Genomic DNA, 15,976 nt, shown 5'->3' on the forward strand with positions numbered 1-15,976 from the left:
ACAACTTTGTTCTAGGAGAGTAAATAGTCACTTTCTCCACTGTTGGGTATCACTGTGCACAGGAGTTGGGACAGGTGCTTACTGTCACACAACATACATGATCTATATACTAGAGATGAGCGGGTTCGGTTTCTTTGAATCCGAACCCGCACGAACTTCACTTTTTTTTTCACGGGTCCGAGCGACTCGGATCTTCCCGCCTTGCTCGGTTAACCCGAGCGCGCCCGAACGTCATCATGACGCTGTCGGATTCTCGCGAGACTCGGATTCTATATAAGGAGCCGCGCGTCGCCGCCATTTTCACACGTGCATTGAGATTGATAGGGAGAGGACGTGGCTGGCGTCCTCTCCATTAGAATAGATTAGAAGAGAGAGAGATTGTGCAGACAGAGTTTACCACAGTGACCAGTGCAGTTGTTGTTAAGTTAACTTTTATTTAATATATCCGTTCTCTGCTATATCCGTTCTCTGCCTGAAAAAAACGATACACAGCAGTCACACAGTGTGACTCAGTCTGTGTGCACTCAGCTCAGCCCAGTGTGCTGCACATCAATGTATAAAAGCTTATAATAATTGTGGGGGAGACTGGGGAGCACTGCAGGTTGTTATAGCAGGAGCCAGGAGTACATAATATTATATTAATTTAAAATTAAACAGTGCACACTTTTGCTGCAGGAGTGCCACTGCCAGTGTGACTAGTGGTGACCAGTGCCTGACCACCAGTATAGTAGTATATTGTTGTATACTATCTCTTTATCAACCAGTCTATATTAGCAGCAGACACAGTACAGTGCGGTAGTTCACGGCTGTGGCTACCTCTGTGTCGGCAGTCGGCACTCGGCAGGCAGTCCGTCCATCCATAATTGTATAATTATATACCACCTAACCGTGGTATTTTTTTTTCTTTCTTTATACCGTCGTCATAGTCATACTAGTTGTTACGAGTATACTACTATCTCTTTATCAACCAGTGTACAGTGCGGTAGTTCACGGCTGTGGCTACCTCTGTGTCGGCAGTCGGCAGGCAGTCCGTCCATCCATAATTGTATTATTATAATATATACCACCTAACCGTGGTTTTTTTTTCATTCTTTATACCGTCATAGTGTCATACTAGTTGTTACGAGTATACTACTATCTCTTTATCAACCAGTGTACAGTGCGGTAGTTCACGGCTGTGGCTACCTCTGTGTCGGCAGTCGGCAGGCAGTCCGTCCATCCATAATTGTATTATAATATATACCACCTAACCGTGGTTTTTTTTTCATTCTTTATACCGTCATAGTCAGTCATACTAGTTGTTACGAGTATACTACTATCTCTTTATCAACCAGTGTACAGTGCGGTAGTTCACGGCTGTGGCTACCTCTGTGTCGGCACTCGGCAGGCAGTCCGTCCATCCATAATTGTATTATAATATATACCACCTAACCGTGGTTTTTTTTTCATTCTTTATACCGTCATAGTGTCATACTAGTTGTTACGAGTATACTACTATCTCTTTATCAACCAGTGTACAGTGCGGTAGTTCACGGCTGTGGCTACCTCTGTGTCGGCAGTCGGCAGGCAGTCCGTCCATCCATAATTGTATTATAATATATACCACCTAACCGTGGTTTTTTTTTCATTCTTTATACCGTCATAGTGTCATACTAGTTGTTACGAGTATACTACTATCTCTTTATCAACCAGTGTACAGTGCGGTAGTTCACGGCTGTGGCTACCTCTGTGTCGGAACTCGGCAGGCAGTCCGTCCATCCATAATTGTATTACAATATATACCACCTAACCGTGGTTTTTTTTTCATTCTTTATACCGTCATAGTCAGTCATACTAGTTGTTACGAGTATACTACTATCTCTTTATCAACCAGTGTACAGTGCGGTAGTTCACGGCTGTGGCTACCTCTGTGTCGGAACTCGGCAGGCAGTCCGTCCATCCATAATTGTATTATTATAATATATACCACCTAACCGTGGTTTTTTTTTCATTCTTTATACCGTCATAGTGTCATACTAGTTGTTACGAGTATACTACTATCTCTTTATCAACCAGTGTACAGTGCGGTAGTTCACGGCTGTGGCTACCTCTGTGTCGGCAGTCGGCAGGCAGTCCGTCCATCCATAATTGTATTATAATATATACCACCTAACCGTGGTTTTTTTTTCATTCTTTATACCGTCATAGTCAGTCATACTAGTTGTTACGAGTATACTACTATCTCTTTATCAACCAGTGTACAGTGCGGTAGTTCACGGCTGTGGCTACCTCTGTGTCGGAACTCGGCAGGCAGTCCGTCCATCCATAATTGTATTACAATATATACCACCTAACCGTGGTTTTTTTTTCATTCTTTATACCGTCATAGTCAGTCATACTAGTTGTTACGAGTATACTACTATCTCTTTATCAACCAGTGTACAGTGCGGTAGTTCACGGCTGTGGCTACCTCTGTGTCGGCACTCGGCAGGCAGTCCGTCCATCCATAATTGTATTACAATATATACCACCTAACCGTGGTTTTTTTATACCACCTAACCGTGGCAGTCCGTCCATAATTGTATACTAGTATCCAATCCATCCATCTCCATTGTTTACCTGAGGTGCCTTTTAGTTCTGCCTATAAAATATGGAGAACAAAAAAGTTGAGGTTCCAAAATTAGGGAAAGATCAAGATCCACTTCCACCTCGTGCTGAAGCTGCTGCCACTAGTCATGGCCGAGACGATGAAATGCCAGCAACGTCGTCTGCCAAGGCCGATGCCCAATGTCATAGTACAGAGCATGTCAAATCCAAAACACCAAATATCAGAAAAAAAAGGACTCCAAAACCTAAAATAAAATTGTCGGAGGAGAAGCGTAAACTTGCCAATATGCCATTTACCACACGGAGTGGCAAGGAACGGCTGAGGCCCTGGCCTATGTTCATGGCTAGTGGTTCAGCTTCACATGAGGATGGAAGCACTCAGCCTCTCGCTAGAAAACTGAAAAGACTCAAGCTGGCAAAAGCACCGCAAAGAACTGTGCGTTCTTTGAAATCCCAAATCCACAAGGAGAGTCCAATTGTGTCGGTTGCGATGCCTGACCTTCCCAACACTGGACGTGAAGAGCATGCGCCTTCCACTATTTGCATGCCCCCTGCAAGTGCTGGAAGGAGCACCCGCAGTCCAGTTCCTGATAGTCAGATTGAAGATGTCAGTGTTGAAGTACACCAGGATGAGGAGGATATGGGTGTTGCTGGCGCTGGGGAGGAAATTGGCCAGAAGGATTCTGATGGTGAGGTGGTTTGTTTAAGTCAGGCACCCGGGGAGACACCTGTTGTCCGTGGGAGGAATATGGCCGTTGACATGCCAGGTGAAAATACCAAAAAAATCAGCTCTTCGGTGTGGAGGTATTTCACCAGAAATGCGGACAACAGGTGTCAAGCCGTGTGTTCCCTTTGTCAAGCTGTAATAAGTAGGGGTAAGGACGTTAACCACCTCGGAACATCCTCCCTTATACGTCACCTGCAGCGCATTCATAATAAGTCAGTGACAAGTTCAAAAACTTTGGGTGACAGCGGAAGCAGTCCACTGACCAGTAAATCCCTTCCTCTTGTAACCAAGCTCACGCAAACCACCCCACCAACTCCCTCAGTGTCAATTTCCTCCTTCCCCAGGAATGCCAATAGTCCTGCAGGCCATGTCACTGGCAAGTCTGACGAGTCCTCTCCTGCCTGGGATTCCTCCGATGCATCCTTGCGTGTAACGCCTACTGCTGCTGGCGCTGCTGTTGTTGCCGCTGGGAGTCGATGGTCATCCCAGAGGGGAAGTCGTAAGCCCACTTGTACTACTTCCAGTAAGCAATTGACTGTTCAACAGTCCTTTGCGAGGAAGATGAAATATCACAGCAGTCATCCTACTGCAAAGCGGATAACTGAGTCCTTGACAACTATGTTGGTGTTAGACGTGCGTCCGGTATCCGCCGTTAGTTCACAGGGAACTAGACAATTTATTGAGGCAGTGTGCCCCCGTTACCAAATACCATCTAGGTTCCACTTCTCTAGGCAGGCGATACCGAGAATGTACACGGACGTCAGAAAAAGACTCACCAGTGTCCTAAAAAATGCAGTTGTACCCAATGTCCACTTAACCACGGACATGTGGACAAGTGGAGCAGGGCAGGGTCAGGACTATATGACTGTGACAGCCCACTGGGTAGATGTATGGACTCCCGCCGCAAGAACAGCAGCGGCGGCACCAGTAGCAGCATCTCGCAAACGCCAACTCTTTCCTAGGCAGGCTACGCTTTGTATCACCGCTTTCCAGAATACGCACACAGCTGAAAACCTCTTACGGCAACTGAGGAAGATCATCGCGGAATGGCTTACCCCAATTGGACTCTCCTGTGGATTTGTGGCATCGGACAACGCCAGCAATATTGTGTGTGCATTAAATATGGGCAAATTCCAGCACGTCCCATGTTTTGCACATACCTTGAATTTGGTGGTGCAGAATTTTTTAAAAAACGACAGGGGCGTGCAAGAGATGCTGTCGGTGGCCAGAAAAATTGCGGGACACTTTCGGCGTACAGGCACCACGTACAGAAGACTGGAGCACCACCAAAAACTACTGAACCTGCCCTGCCATCATCTGAAGCAAGAAGTGGTAACGAGGTGGAATTCAACCCTCTATATGCTTCAGAGGTTGGAGGAGCAGCAAAAGGCCATTCAAGCCTATACAATTGAGCACGATATAGGAGATGGAATGCACCTGTCTCAAGTGCAGTGGAGAATGATTTCAACGTTGTGCAAGGTTCTGATGCCCTTTGAACTTGCCACACGTGAAGTCAGTTCAGACACTGCCAGCCTGAGTCAGGTCATTCCCCTCATCAGGCTTTTGCAGAAGAAGCTGGAGGCATTGAAGAAGGAGCTAACACGGAGCGATTCCGCTAGGCATGTGGGACTTGTGGATGCAGCCCTTAATTCGCTTAACAAGGATTCACGGGTGGTCAATCTGTTGAAATCAGAGCACTACATTTTGGCCACCGTGCTCGATCCTAGATTTAAAGCCTACCTTGGATCTCTCTTTCCGGCAGACACAGGTCTGCTGGGGTTGAAAGACCTGCTGGTGACAAAATTGTCAAGTCAAGCGGAACGCGACCTGTCAACATCTCCTCCTTCACATTCTCCCGCAACTGGGGGTGCGAGGAAAAGGCTCAGAATTCCGAGCCCACCCGCTGGCGGTGATGCAGGGCAGTCTGGAGCGACTGCTGATGCTGACATCTGGTCCGGACTGAAGGACCTGACAACGATTACGGACATGTCGTCTACTGTCACTGCATATGATTCTCTCAACATTGATAGAATGGTGGAGGATTATATGAGTGACCGCATCCAAGTAGGCACGTCACACAGTCCGTACTTATACTGGCAGGAAAAAGAGGCAATTTGGAGGCCCTTGCACAAACTGGCTTTATTCTACCTAAGTTGCCCTCCCACAAGTGTGTACTCCGAAAGAGTGTTTAGTGCCGCCGCTCACCTTGTCAGCAATCGGCGTACGAGGTTACATCCAGAAAATGTGGAGAAGATGATGTTCATTAAAATGAATTATAATCAATTCCTCCGCGGAGACATTGACCAGCAGCAATTGCCTCCACAAAGTACACAGGGAGCTGAGATGGTGGATTCCAGTGGGGACGAATTGATAATCTGTGAGGAGGGGGATGTACACGGTGATATATCGGAGGGTGAAGATGAGGTGGACATCTTGCCTCTGTAGAGCCAGTTTGTGCAAGGAGAGATTAATTGCTTCTTTTTTGGGGGGGGTCCAAACCAACCCGTCATATCAGTCACAGTCGTGTGGCAGACCCTGTCACTGAAATGATGGGTTGGTTAAAGTGTGCATGTCCTGTTTTGTTTATACAACATAAGGGTGGGTGGGAGGGCCCAAGGATAATTCCATCTTGCACCTCTTTTTTCTTTTCTTTTTCTTTGCATCATGTGCTGATTGGGGAGGGTTTTTTGGAAGGGACATCCTGCGTGACACTGCAGTGCCACTCCTAGATGGGCCCGGTGTTTGTGTCGGCCACTAGGGTCGCTAATCTTACTCACACAGCTACCTCATTGCGCCTCTTTTTTTCTTTGCGTCATGTGCTGTTTGGGGAGGGTTTTTTGGAAGGGACATCCTGCGTGACACTGCAGTGCCACTCCTAGATGGGCCCGGTGTTTGTGTCGGCCACTAGGGTCGCTAATCTTACTCACACAGTCAGCTACCTCATTGCGCCTCTTTTTTTCTTTGCGTCATGTGCTGTTTGGGGAGGGTTTTTTGGAAGGGCCATCCTGCGTGACACTGCAGTGCCACTCCTAGATGGGCCCGGTGTTTGTGTCGGCCACTAGGGTCGCTAATCTTACTCACACAGCTACCTCATTGCGCCTCTTTTTTTCTTTGCATCATGTGCTGTTTGGGGAGGGTTTTTTGGAAGGGCCATCCTGCGTGACACTGCAGTGCCACTCCTAGATGGGCCTGGTGTTTGTGTCGGCCACTAGGGTCGCTAATCTTACTCACACAGCTACCTCATTGCGCCTCTTTTTTTCTTTGCGTCATGTGCTGTTTGGGGAGGGTTTTTTGGAAGGGACATCCTGCGTGACACTGCAGTGCCACTCCTAGATGGGCCCGGTGTTTGTGTCGGCCACTAGGGTCGCTTATCTTACTCACACAGCGACCTCGGTGCAAATTTTAGGACTAAAAATAATATTGTGAGGTGTGAGGTATTCAGAATAGACTGAAAATGAGTGTAAATTATGGTTTTTGAGGTTAATAATACTTTGGGATCAAAATGACCCCCAAATTCTATGATTTAAGCTGTTTTTTAGTGTTTTTGGAAAAAAACACCCGAATCCAAAACACACCCGAATCCGACAAAAATAATTCGGTGAGGTTTTGCCAAAACGCGTTCGAACCCAAAACACGGCCGCGGAACCGAACCCAAAACCAAAACACAAAACCCGAAAAATTTCAGGCGCTCATCTCTACTATATACAGTGTACAGCTACATGGGTAAGTGATGTAATGCAGCTCGCCACAACGCAGGTGTACGCTGCAGTGCACAGGGTAAGGCAGCCGGGGCTGGGATCATACCTTGTAGTGGAACACAGCTTTGTGAACTTCAGCACATCCAGCTTCAGTGCAGTGGTGCCATGTCCGTGTCTGCTGGGGGGGTAACTCACAGCACAGACACTGGTGCAGGCAGCCTGGGGTAGATCTATACTGAGTATGATGTGCAGGGTGCCATGTCCGTGTCTGCTGGGGGGTAACTCACAGCACAGACACTGGTGCAGGCAGCCTGGGGTAGATCTATACTGAGTATGATGTGCAGGGTGCTATGTCCGTGTCTGCTGGGGGGTAACTCACAGCACAGACACTGGTGCAGGCAGCCTGGGGTAGATCTATACTGAGTATGATGTGCAGGGTGCTATGTCCGTGTCTGCTGGGGGTAACTCACAGCACAGACACTGGTGCAGGCAGCCTGGGGTAGATCTATACTGAGTATGATGTGCAGGGTGCTATGAGGTGCGCAACCAGGCAGCAGCAGCTGAACTGATGTGTCCTCCTGGGGGCTCCAGTGCTCCTCTCCCACCTTCCTGTCCCTGCAGCAGCAGCTTGATCATCTATATACAGAGTATATATACCTACCTTACCTTTCCCCCCGGCCCCCTAACCCTCCCTCCCCAGAGCCTAAACCTAACCCTCCAGGTACACAGCCTAAACCTAACCCTCCCCCAGCAGCCTTAATCTAACTTCCCCCCTCCCTGCATCATCCCGCTAGCTTGCCATTTGGCATCCTGGCTGATGGGATTCCGGTGCTGGGATGGTGCACCTAATCGGGATGCTGGTGTCAGCATTCCTAATAGTGGGGGTTATTCAGTAGAGATTGGAGATTTTGCAAAAAAACAGGGTCTGCAATTCCTTCTGTGGCATTCTGGGGGCTGCCCATCGTAGGGCAAGGCCTCCCGGCATGATAATTGGTGGGCCTGGCGATGCAATTGGAAAACAATTGCGATTTCATTGCTCATGCAGAAATTAGGGATGTATATGCAGGAGGGCAGCCAACATTTTTTACATCAGAGCGGCTGCATGTGATGTCATGCCGCAACCCTGAAAATGCAGCTGACCCACCTCTGGTTTCCCCACACTGCCCCCACAATGGTTCGTTGCCACCCCGCACATGCCCCGCGAACACCTACTGTATGCCTGTAAATCAGGTAGAGGAAATCGCACCTATTGCAAACCTATCGCATCTGGTGGGTGCGCATATGTAGGATGGAACCTGCGCCTGCGCATTGGCACCATGGAGGGCGAATTATGGTCCCATCGTGACAGCGATGCAACCTGAATTAACCCCTGTGTCGTGTTTCCAGCGTCAGTATTCTGACAGCTGGTATCCCGATAGACGGGATCATAACTGGATCCCTCCTGTGGGATCTGTGGGAGTTTATCACTGAGGAAGGATGCCAGCATTAGGTGTTTGCTCACATACAGTATATTATGGGAGAATACTGAGGGTAATACCATAGTGGCTATGCTCCCCTATCTCACAGACACCTGGCATGTGACAGCCCAGAGAGGGAGCCTGAGCCTGACCTCAGTGTCATCACTCAGCATTCCTGACCTCAGTGTAATCACTCAGTATTCCTGACCTCAGTGTAATCACTCAGTATTCCTGGCCTCAGTGTCATCACTCAGCATTCCTGGCCTCAGTGTCATCACTCAGCATTCCTGACCTCAGTGTCATCACTCAGTATTCCTGGCCTCAGTGTCATCACTCAGCATTCCTGGCCTCAGTGTCATCACTCAGCATTCCTGACCTCAGTGTCATCACTCAGCATTCCTGACCTCAGTGTCATCACTCAGCATTCCTGACCTCAGTGTCATCACTCAGCAATCCTGACCTCAGTGTCATCACTCAGCATTCCTGACCTCAGTGTCATCACTCAGCATTCCTGGCCTCAGTGTCATCACTCAGCATTCCTGACCTCAGTGTCATCACTCAGCATTCCTGACCTCAGTTTCATCACTCAGCATTCCTGGCCTCAGTGTCATCACTCAGCATTCCCGGCCTCAGTGTCATCACTCAGCATTCCTGACCTCAGTGTCATCACTCAGCATTCCTGTCCTCAGTGTCATAACTCAGCATTCCTGGCCTCAGTGTCATCACTCAGCATTCCTGGCCTCAGTATCATCACTCGCATTCCTGGCCTCAGTGTCATCACTCAGCATTCCCGGCCTCAGTGTCATCACTCAGCATTCCTGACCTCAGTGTCATCACTCAGCATTCCCGGCCTCAGTGTCATCACTCAGCATTCCCGGCCTCAGTGTCATCACTCAGCATTCCTGGCCTCAGTGTCATCACTCAGCATTCCTGACCTCAGTGTCATCACTCAGCATTCCTGACCTCAGTGTCATCACTCAGCATTCCTGACCTCAGTGTCATCACTCAGCATTCCTGGCCTCAGTGTCATCACTCAGCATTCCTGACCTCAGTGTCATCACTCAGCATTCCTGACCTCAGTGTCATCACTCAGCATTCCCGGCCTCAGTGTCATCACTCAGCATTCCTGACCTCAGTGTCATCACTCAGCATTCCTGACCTCAGTGTCATCACTCAGCATTCCTGACCTCAGTGTCATCACTCAGCATTCCTGGCCTCAGTGTCATCACTCAGCATTCCTGACCTCAGTGTCATCACTCAGCATTCCTGGCCTCAGTGTCATCACTCAGCATTCCTGGCCTCAGTGTCATCACTCAGCATTCCTGGCCTCAGTGTCATCACTCAGCATTCCTGACCTCAGTGGCATCACTCAGCATTCCTTGCACTGCAGAACAACCAGACCCTATAACAAATCCATGCAAAGCTAGTGAAGAGCCCCAGCCTCCATCTTCCTCCCACTCCCTGCCAGGGCTGCTGCTGCAGCGTGTGTGTGAGAGGGACATACTCCAGTTACTGCTTATCAGTAACTCACATCCACAGGCAGTAGCTGAGGGCTGGGAAACTAAAGGCTGGAGCAGACGCTGACACACAGCATAGCCCTGACCCTGTCAGCAGTAGCCTGATCTTATGTGATTGTAACCATGGCTGGAGCAAGGTATCTCGGCACCCTAGGCAAAACTTTAGCCTAACACCCCCCCACCCCCCCCAAAAAAAAAAATCCCAAAAAACATTTGCTCTCCTTGGTGTCTGAATGCCTGTGTCTCTCACCTTTACTTACACCTCGCATTTTGCCTGCTACCCATTTGTCTCCTTCTTCCCTCTCTACCCCTGCCCCCCCTCATTCCCTCACCTCTCATTGCTTGTTTCACTCCCTGCCTGCTTCCTTGCCCCACCTGATTCCTTCACTCATCCCCACACCTCTAACTAGCTTTCTTTTCTTTAACCCCTAGCCCCTCTCCCCAATGCGATTTATCATCCAATGCAGCTCCTTCCCCAAGCAGGGACATAGAAATCTCAAATCAGGAGCACCACGGCAGATATGGTGGAAATTTAAACTTAGCACAGTCACTCACACAGGAGTCACCCCCTGTCACACACATTCACACACAGCAGTCATCCACACACAGCATTCACCCAATGTCACCCACACACAGCAGTCATTCACTGGCACCCACACACAGCATTCACCCAATGTAACCCACACACAGCAGTCATTCACTGGCACCCACACACAGCAGTCATTCACTGGCACCCACACACAGCAGTCATTCACTGACACCCACACACAGCAGTAATCCACACACAGCATTCACCCAATGTCACCCACACACAGCAGTCATTCACTGGCACCCACACACAGCAGTCATTCACTGGCACCCACACACAGCAGTAATCCACACACAGCATTCACCCAATGTATCCCACACACAGCAGTCATTCACTGGCACCCACACACAGCAGTCATTCACTGACACCCACACACAGCAGTAATCCACACACAGCATTCACCCAATGTCACCCACACACAGCAGTCATTCACTGGCACCCACACACAGCAGTCATTCACTGGCACCCACACACAGCAGTCATTCACTGGCACCCACACACAGCAGTCATTCACTGGCACCCACACACAGCAGTCATTCACTGGCACCCATACACAGCATTCACCCAATGTAACCCACAATGTCACCCACACACAAACAATGCACCCAGTAGTGCTCACCTAGTGCCACCTCGCACTGCGCAGCTGGCTGTGAGGAGCCCGGGAGGCAGATGTCATCCGCAGGTGCTATGTGTCCAGCCAGATAACTGGAAAAGTGTGACACAGTAGCTGCAGCTGGTGTGACCGCTGTTCAGTGGCTCAGGGCAGCTCAGCTCCGCTCGATGTCAGGCTCAGCCACACAGCAGCAACAGCCGGGGGGCGGGAGGGCGCATGGTCATGGAGGATGTCCCGGGTCCTAATGCTGCCGTGTTTTGAGTGCAAAGGGGAGGTCTTGACCCTCCTCAGCCTGGCCCTGGCAGCCCTGGATGGTAACAAGATGCAGGCGGTGGGGAGGTAGCGGGTAATGTTTGGGTACACAATCTCGGGAGTGGGGGCTGGTAATAATGCGGTGGGGAGCATAATCTTGCAGGGGGGGAGGTAACATTCGGGAGTACAATCGCGGAGGGGGGGAGAGAGGGAGGGATTCACTGACTCACTCACGAACAATTGTCAGCACCCGCACCGAGACAATTGGGTGCATACAACATCCCTGGCTGCTCCTCGTCTCTTAAAGTAGAGCAGGAGCTTGGCTGAGCTGAGGCGAGGCAGGGTAATAAAGAAAGCGTTCTCTGTTTCATTGAGTGCCACCCTCCAGTGGTCGCCGCCCATAGGCAGCTGCCTAAAGCTGCCTAGTGGTAGCGCCGGCCCTGATTGTAACAGCCAGGTGCAGGGAACCAGAGCCCCCTGATAACATTGCAACCCCTGCAGCTGGTATAGATGTGTGGGATTGTGCACCCTCATCTACTTACCTCAGCATCTGTAAATTACATACATAAATAAGAATAATATAAATAATAAGGACATGTACTGCTGTAATCAGTCTTATATGTAAACCATCTTCTAGAAGTACTTGGAAACTGTTACATGTCTGATAGTAAATCCTATAATAAGAGTCAGAGTGATATCTGACCATAAATTATTATATATTAGAAATAAGTTGCAGAGTGATCACATTGTGGAGTGTGTGACCAGGGGAAGCATCTTTCCTTGATATGCAGTAAGTGGTCAGAGCGGGTGTGCAGGAGGGATGTGGATTATACACAGAACAATGAATGCTGGAATATGTTAGGAATGATTAGAAAATAAATAAATTGTAAAAAGTATTATGAATGATCTGCTGTGTACAATGTAACACCAACAAAGCCAGTTCTAGGATTTACAGAATTTAGTCTATTTACTGTATATTTCAATAGGTGCAATTTCTCATGTGTGTAATCCCACAGTATTATTATTACCTTTTATTTATTAGGTGCCGCAAAATGTATACACCGCTGTACAGAGTATACATACAAAACATTTGTCATTAACAGGGCATTACAGTAGGTTTTACATAAAATACACAAAGGAACGCCATAACATAAGTGTCAAAAAAGAAGCTTACACCAGACTGGAAGTGACAATTGGGGCTTACATACTGTATGACAACTCATTGAAGATAGCTGGAGGCAAAGGTGGGAGTCAGGGCAGTGCAGTGATCCTGTACCCAGCATGTGGGCAAGCTACAAGAATCAGAGTGGCAGTAGGAAGGAGACAAGGCCATGGAGTGCTGGTGAAAGGCGGTGTACTAAGGAAGAACAAGAAGGAGGAGCTTACACTCTAAAGTGAAGGGAAAAACAGCTGGAGGGTGACCAGAGAAATATATATTGTGCAGGGCTGGAGAATCAAATAAACAGGAAGGATGAAATGCTTTAATAAAAAGGTATATTTTATACCCCTAATCTGGCGTCAGTATTAATATAAAGCGTTAATGTGGGGAGAAAAGGAGAAAGTGAATTTTAGAATGCCAAAGAGGAAACAGACTTGAGGGACAGAAGATATGGTCCATGTTATCACTGGAGGATGAGGTCATATCAGTATATTATATCCCTAAGAGAAATTTTAAAAAATAGTAAACGGTTTTGCAAATAAAAAGAAACAATAATTAAATTAAATGATTTATAAAAAACCTGAATCATATTTTATATTTTAATACATGTACAAGATCCCAACATCTCGGTGCAATGACAGATGTCCTCCTGGATACAGAAAAGCTTTTAATGGGGGATTCCATGTCTGCTGCTATGACTGTGTCCCATGTTCTGAGGGAGAAATATCTAATACAACAGGTAGGAATGTGTTACAGTATATACATAAGATAAATCATCATATAAGAGTAAAGATTTTACAATTGTCATAGTAACATATAAGTATAGAAGACAAACTGTACCATAGAATAAACACACAATACAAATAGCACAAAACTATATTGATGTTCTCACATTAAAGTATAAAATACCACATTCCAAATTCACTAAATATTATATTGCAGTACTTTGTTTCAGTTAATTACCACTTTTTATTGAGAGACAGAAGTATTACAATAAAGAAAAAAATACTCTGATACACCCCATTTGGGTACATACCCCATGAAAACATTTCAGAAGAACAAATGTCCAATGCTCCCTTTGCTGACAAAACACATTAATTTTTTTTGCAGATTTATATTGAATATACATACAGTTTGATTGTTTATAACGAACAAAAGAACTGACCCACCGAGATTATATGTATGGTTTTATATTACATTAGATAGTGAGATCTGCCATAGATGTCCTGATGAAGAGTGGCCGGATGAGAGAAGAGTGAGATGTGTACCCAAAATATATGACTTTCTGTCCTATGAAAAGGACATTGTGGTGCAAATATCTGCAGTAACAGCTTCATCATTCTCTGCCATAACATTATTTATATTAGGGAACTTTATTTATTACTGGAACACCCCAATTGTGAAAGCCAATAACCGGGCTGTAAGCTTCATTCTCCTGATCTCCATGTTGCTGAGCTTCCTCAGTGTGTTCTTGTTCCTTGGCCAGCCGGTGGATATAACATGCAGACTCAGACAGACATCATTTGGGATCTTCTTCTCCACAGCTGTCTCTTCTGTACTGGCCAAGACTGTCACTGTCTTCATGGCTTTCAAAGCCACCAAACCCGGAAGCTCCTGGAGGAAGTGGGTCACACTCAAAGTATCTAAACATGTGGTCATTGTGTTTTCCTCTCTCCAAGTTCTGATCTGTGGTATCTGGCTGACTGTTTCTTCTCCATACCAGGAGTATGACCATCACTCCTATAAGGGAATGATCATCATTCAGTGTAATGAGGGGTCAGTGCTTGGGTTATACTCTATGTTGGGTTACATAGGGATCCTGGCATCTGTGAACTTTGCTCTGGCTTTCATGGTGAGGACATTACCAGACAGCTTTAATGAGGCCAAGTACATCACCTTCAGCATGCTGGTATTCTGCAGTGTCTGGATTGCAATGATCCCAGCCTATCTGAGCACCAAAGGGAAATACATGGTGGCTGTGGAGATATTCGCCATACTGACCTCATGTGCTGGTGTTCTGGGCTGTATATTTTTCCCAAAACTGTATATTTTGCTTAGAAAACCTGAATTTAACTCCAGAAAAACAATACTGGGGAAAAATACTATATAAACCATCAGATACTGTACATTACCATTATACGATTCAAAACCTGTTGTTTTCCTTAAATTTTGCTTCATTAACAATATTTTCATTCGAAATTGGTTTATGTAAATACGTATAGAAAGTTCTGGATTTAGTGACATTTACAAAGGAAAAAAAAAATATTTATATATATATATATATATATAGTAAATTAAAGAAGGCTGCGGCACTCGCGGTCTTGTCAAAAAGTTAGTTATAATTGAAACACCAAAGTCAATACATCGACGTTTCGCGGATTTTAACCCCTTTTTCAAGATGTGTAGAAGCGTGTCTTGAAAAAGGGGTTAAAATCCCCGAAACGTCGATGTATTGACTTTGATGTTTCAATTATAACTAACTTTTTGACAAGACCTCGAGTGCCGCAGCCTTCTTTAATTTACTATTGATTCCGTTACTGGAGGCACCGGGGCAGATCTTACATTACAAACAGAGTGCCGGGCTGAATTTCAACATATATATATATATATATATATATATATATATATATATATATATGTCTGTGTGTGGGAATAGAGAGCACCCATATTGCAAGTGAATTTTTTAATTCACTTAAAAAAAGTTCTTTTAAAACACCACAAGAGAGATTGCAGCCTCGTTATACTGACAAAGTGATTACATGGAACACATAAGATTTTGGCCTATCCAATGTTGTGTGTGCCCAGATTATTGTCATGCTGGTAGTGAGCAGTGTCCAGATGGACCCTATGGTGACCAGTAGATACAGTCTATGGTCCTGACTCTTTCCCTAGTGAAGTATTACTTTATTGCCGTGGCTTTCTGTTTTACATCTTGTGGTGTCCAGCCCACAGTGGTGAGATTCTTGGTCAGAAGGTGCATTTTGTATTGTGGTGTTTTACAAGAACTGTTTTTAAATAAAAAAATTGATTTGCACTATGGGCGCCCTCTTCTTATCCATTAATTCCAGATATATTTATTTCCTGGGGTCCACAAATTATATAAAGCGGAGACAGGGTACACTAAGAGGATCTATTGCTGGTTGCAGTTTTTTTCACAAGCAATATTTCAGAGTTTTATTACTCACATCACCACTTTAATACATAGAGTCAACATTTTGGTTCACAAATGTAACCTTCTTCAACACATCCCTCCAGCAGGAACAACAGAGACATACTGAGTGGTGCCCTGGATCTCCCTTTATACATAACATGATTAAGTGCCTGCCTCTCCCCTCTCCAAAGTACTGGGAGTAGTAGTGCCTATTTATATCAAAGATA

At 46.4% G+C, this 15,976-nt stretch overlaps 1 protein-coding gene across 1 annotated transcript in view; it reads left to right on the top strand.

The window, feature by feature from the left end:
* LOC134993223 (vomeronasal type-2 receptor 26-like) overlaps nt 1–14,708 on the top strand; it is an 82,802-nt gene extending 68,094 nt beyond the window's left edge. Inside the window, exons 6-7 of the mRNA XM_063950855.1 lie at nt 13,214–13,337; nt 13,801–14,708. Coding sequence (XP_063806925.1) covers nt 13,214–13,337; nt 13,801–14,708 — 1,032 coding nt within the window. The remainder of the gene's footprint in view (nt 1–13,213; nt 13,338–13,800) is intronic.
* The last annotated feature ends 1,268 nt before the right edge of the window (nt 14,709–15,976 follow it).

This window comes from Pseudophryne corroboree, unplaced genomic scaffold (genome assembly GCF_028390025.1).
Source record: "Pseudophryne corroboree isolate aPseCor3 unplaced genomic scaffold, aPseCor3.hap2 scaffold_1267, whole genome shotgun sequence".
In the NCBI taxonomy this organism is placed as follows: Eukaryota; Metazoa; Chordata; class Amphibia; order Anura; family Myobatrachidae; genus Pseudophryne; species Pseudophryne corroboree.